We start from the raw sequence: 4,408 nt of genomic DNA, 5'->3' as shown, positions 1-4,408 counted from the left end.
GAATAAACTTATGTTAGAAATATAACATGTTAGATTTTGAAATACCTTTATACCAACCATCCACCAACTCTGAAATGTACTTAAGTAGTTTGAAATGTGACATTTTGGAAAAAAAAATTGCTATTTTAACAAAAATTGATTTTTTTTGTTAATAAAATTGTTTATAAAGGTTACTTTAATTATATCTCAATTAAATGACCATGGGCGTGTTCGGCACAGAGCGTTTTGGAGCGTTTGAGAGCTTCTAGCTTCTAGCGTTTGACAAAACGCTCCGTTTAAAATAAAAAGTCTCGTTTGACACTACAAGCTTCTAGCATTTACTTTAATCAAAACGCTCCAAATCCAAATGCTACTTCATGTAGCGTTTAACAAAACACTACATGCTATAAGCTATCCGCTACTTTCTATAAGCTATCCTGTACCAGCTAGTTTGACTAATTTGATGAGAGTTAATAACATGAAAATGACTTAATGGAATATTGGAATGGGGAATAAATATAAGTTTTTAAGGAAATAATTTTAAGATTGCCATAAGAAGAATAATGATAATGATTTATTGACGTACAGTCACGTCTCTTGTTAAAAAATTTTAAAATATTTAAAATGTGAAAAATAAATAAAACATACAGCGAATGCTCCGCTGGTATATAGGTCACACACAGACAATTAAACCGTCAAATTTGTCTGCCCAACAAAAAACAATCAGAAATTCGAATTGGAAAACCCCAAAATCTACTCCGATCTCCGTCAATCTTCCATAATTCTATTGAAATTTCACCCCCCCTCCAACTCCGATACGATCTCTGGTGTCGCTGGGTTGATACACCAGAGGTCGACGCAAATATTGTGCCCGGCATGGCCTCTTCGGCGGCCAATTCCTTATTCGGGAAGTATGATGTCGGAAAACTCCTCGGCTGCGGCGCTTTCGCTAAGGTGTACCATGCTAGGGACATCAAAAATGGTCACAGCGTTGCTATTAAGGTAATCAATAAGCATAAGATCGCTCATAACGCTCATCTTGTGTCGAACGTGAAGCGCGAGATCGATATTATGCGGCAGCTCCGGCATCCGAACATTGTTAAATTGTATGAAGTTATGGCGACGAAGACGAAGATCTATTTCGTGATGGAGTTTGTGAAAGGCGGTGAGTTGTTCGCCAAGGTTGCGAAAGGTCGTTTATCTGAATCGCATAGCCGGAAGTACTTTCAACAATTGATCTCTGCCATCGGATATTGTCATTCTCGTGGAGTTTTTCATAGAGATCTGAAACCTGAAAATCTCCTCATCGACGAGAACGGAGATCTGAAGGTTACGGATTTTGGGTTGAGTGCTGTTACAGGTCAGATCCGAGCCGATGGATTGTTACATACACTGTGTGGCACGCCATCGTACGTCGCACCGGAAATTCTCACGAAGAGAGGGTATGACGGAGCGAAGGCGGATATCTGGTCATGCGGTGTCATCCTGTTCGTGTTGAACGCTGCTTTCCTGCCGTTCAATGACGCAAACCTCATGATGATGTATAAGAAGATCTACAAAGGCGAATACAAGTGCCCTAAATGGATGTCACATGATCTCAAGCGGTTTTTATCTCGTCTTCTTGACACAAAACCAGAGACGAGGATCACCGTCGATGAGATCAAAACAGATCCGTGGTTCAGGAAAGGATACAAAGAATTAAAGCTAGAAGACGACGTACAAATCGTCGGCAGACCAGAAGAAGACGATAAATCAACGTCGTTGAACGCCTTCGATATAATATCATTTTCCTCCGGTTTAAACCTCTCTCCTTTGTTTGACGGCACAAGTAGCTCGCCGGGAAAAGGTGAAAGACTGGTGGTGGCCGAGTCGCCGGAGAAAATCATCGAGAAAGTTGAGGAGATTGTAAAGGAGGCAAACGTGAGGATCCAGAAACGAAAGGAATGGGGTGTCGATTTGGTAAACCGGAGTGGTAAGTACGCAATCGGATTGGAGGTTTTCCGGTTGACGGAAAACTTAGTGGTGGTGGAGGTTCAAAGTAGCGGTGGAGGTACAGATTTCTACGATGAGTTGTGGAATAACAAAATTAGATCGGAGTTGCTTGATCGGCGGCATGTACAGGTACCGACAACTAGTGGCTCGCCGGCGGGGTACGTGTCGGAAGTATGTACCTGATCCTTCATATACATATATATATTTACTCACATCTTTGTTTTTTTTCAAATAATTTTTTTGTACCCTTGTAGGAAAAAAAAAACATAGCTTTTGTTAGTTTGTTGATGGAGAAAACTGTAATTTATGATTTTGTACATTACGTGACACTTGCCACATAAATATTTGGGGGCAATTGTAAGTTTGGTTTTGTGTTGTAAAACAGATGTTGTATGGGCTTGTGATGCTACAACAAGAAATAAAGAAGCTGATTTTTTGTTTCCATTAAAGATTTTTACTAATTTACCGATTAGAGAAGAGTGGATGAGTGAAGTAGTTATATATGGATGAATCCCGATTGTCCAAACTATAAACAATTAAACAAGTCCATGATTAAGGACCTAACCAATTGTTTTCGTGACCACATTTTCAACCACAAGATATTCGGTGTGACCACATTCGGCCTCGACGCCAAGTTGTCGATGAGACGACCAAGAGACAAGATTATATCCAAAGAAGACGCAATAACCAACTATAGATTAGCATGTGTTCAGGTATCTGCCCTCGGTCAACACTATGAGTTTGATGGTGAATAATGAATACGTAGTTAATGGTGCCTTTGAGAGATTGTATGATTTGCTTAAGAAACATGCATGAAAAGGTAGACTTGTTGAACAACATAAATAACATCCGAGTTTATAAAAGTACTTAAATGCTTTGATGAGGCTATGGTAGAATGTAACATTGACAACGCATAAATAACATCCGAGTTTATAAAAGTAAAGTACTTAAATGCTTTTACGACGCTATGGTAGAATGTAATATCTATCATGGCACTAAATTTTATGAACATGTCAACCAAGTTTGTGGTGGGATTGCATAATGCATTAATGTCTAATGAATCATAATGTATGGTTTTATTTGGCTTAGTGTATTTTACAAAGGAAAATGTCATTTTCACGAGTGGTCGGGATATCAAGAAATGATGTAGAGGACCAAGATTAATTATAGCAAACTCTTATGATAATGCAACAATAATGTGATGTAAGACGTGGTTGTTGCAACGATAAGCACAAAATCATCATATAAGAAAGGGCAAGGTCGTATCTGTGCCATGATGATAAATGAAGAGCAAATTATCACAAATGTTGCTTTTAAAACCCCTTGTGATGTGATATTAACAACACATTTATTGTGCTTGTTTAACATTGTATAAAGATTTGCAAATTTATACATATGTTTGGTTTATTGTGTCAACAAATCGTGGAAGTTGGTGAATATAAAGTGTCCCGTAAAGGTTGTAATGTAGAAAATACATTTTTGACATCCAATTGATAAATATGCAGCGAATAAGAGATGAATTGAATAACACAAAGAGTTCTTCAAATTGTTCTTTCAAAAATGTATTTTCTACATTACAACCTTTACACTTCAACTATAAAGAACAAAAGTAAGCTAATATATGAAAAACAAAGAACATAAAGTAAATAACACAAAGAGTTCTTCAAATTGATCTTTCACCAACAAAGGGTTTTGTCTTCACTGAGAAAACGGGTTGTTACCAAGACGATTATGACACCAAGTCGTGTTAACATTAGGGTTTCACCATAATGTTCAATATATACTAATCTATACAAGTATATCCCTTGATTGAAGGGATTGTATCTTATCTATACTAAGAAGTGATCTTCATAACAAAGATATCAGATCTGCTATCTATTCTATACTTATCTATATCATTACCTAATATACAAAAGTTCACATATAATAATTATACTAAGCGTTGACGCTGATAGTCTTGATACGCTGACACTGTTGGTATAGACCCTGACGCTGATAGACAACATGTAGGAGAGTTTGACTCATCAGATCATAAGGTGTGACCTTACAATACCCCCTATCTGATGATGTCAAAACTAATCTTCATCTTCATAGTCATCAGAACAACCATTGTAAAACTTGTCAGCTTCTTTCAAGATTTCAGGCTTCACCCATTTAAGATTTTTAATTAGTGGAGACAGTATATATTGAGTCGAAGCAAAGTATAGATATGTGATGAGCTAAGAATGTTGATGTTAGCCTGATTCCTTCTTATATTTTTGACCCCCCTAGATTGTTAACTCCCCCTTGGATTAATAACTTAGTAGTTTCTTCAGCTAGATTCCCCTCTTTTGACATCAGCAGTAAAGTGGAACAGTTGCAGCTTGTAGCTCAGTAAGATTGTGATGTCTCTTGATTGTGTGGGCTAAAACTATTATTCATCGACATAGTATTATGA

General features: G+C 37.3%; 1 protein-coding gene across 1 annotated transcript; it reads left to right on the top strand.

The window, feature by feature from the left end:
* Positions 1–663: 663 nt before the first annotated feature.
* LOC145055370 (CBL-interacting serine/threonine-protein kinase 11-like) lies at positions 664–2,420 on the top strand. The gene has a single exon (XM_079003668.1). It carries the CDS (start codon positions 856–858, stop codon positions 2,152–2,154), a length of 1,299 nt encoding a protein of 432 aa, XP_078859794.1. The 5' UTR covers positions 664–855; the 3' UTR covers positions 2,155–2,420.
* The last annotated feature ends 1,988 nt before the right edge of the window (positions 2,421–4,408 follow it).

The sequence above is a fragment of the Lactuca serriola genome, chromosome 5, assembly GCF_051521515.1.
Source record: "Lactuca serriola cultivar US96UC23 chromosome 5, Lser_US96UC23_V15, whole genome shotgun sequence".
NCBI classification, from domain to species: Eukaryota; Viridiplantae; Streptophyta; class Magnoliopsida; order Asterales; family Asteraceae; genus Lactuca; species Lactuca serriola.
Note: the sequence above shows the minus strand (reverse complement) of the source record. Positions and strands in the feature narration are given on the sequence as shown.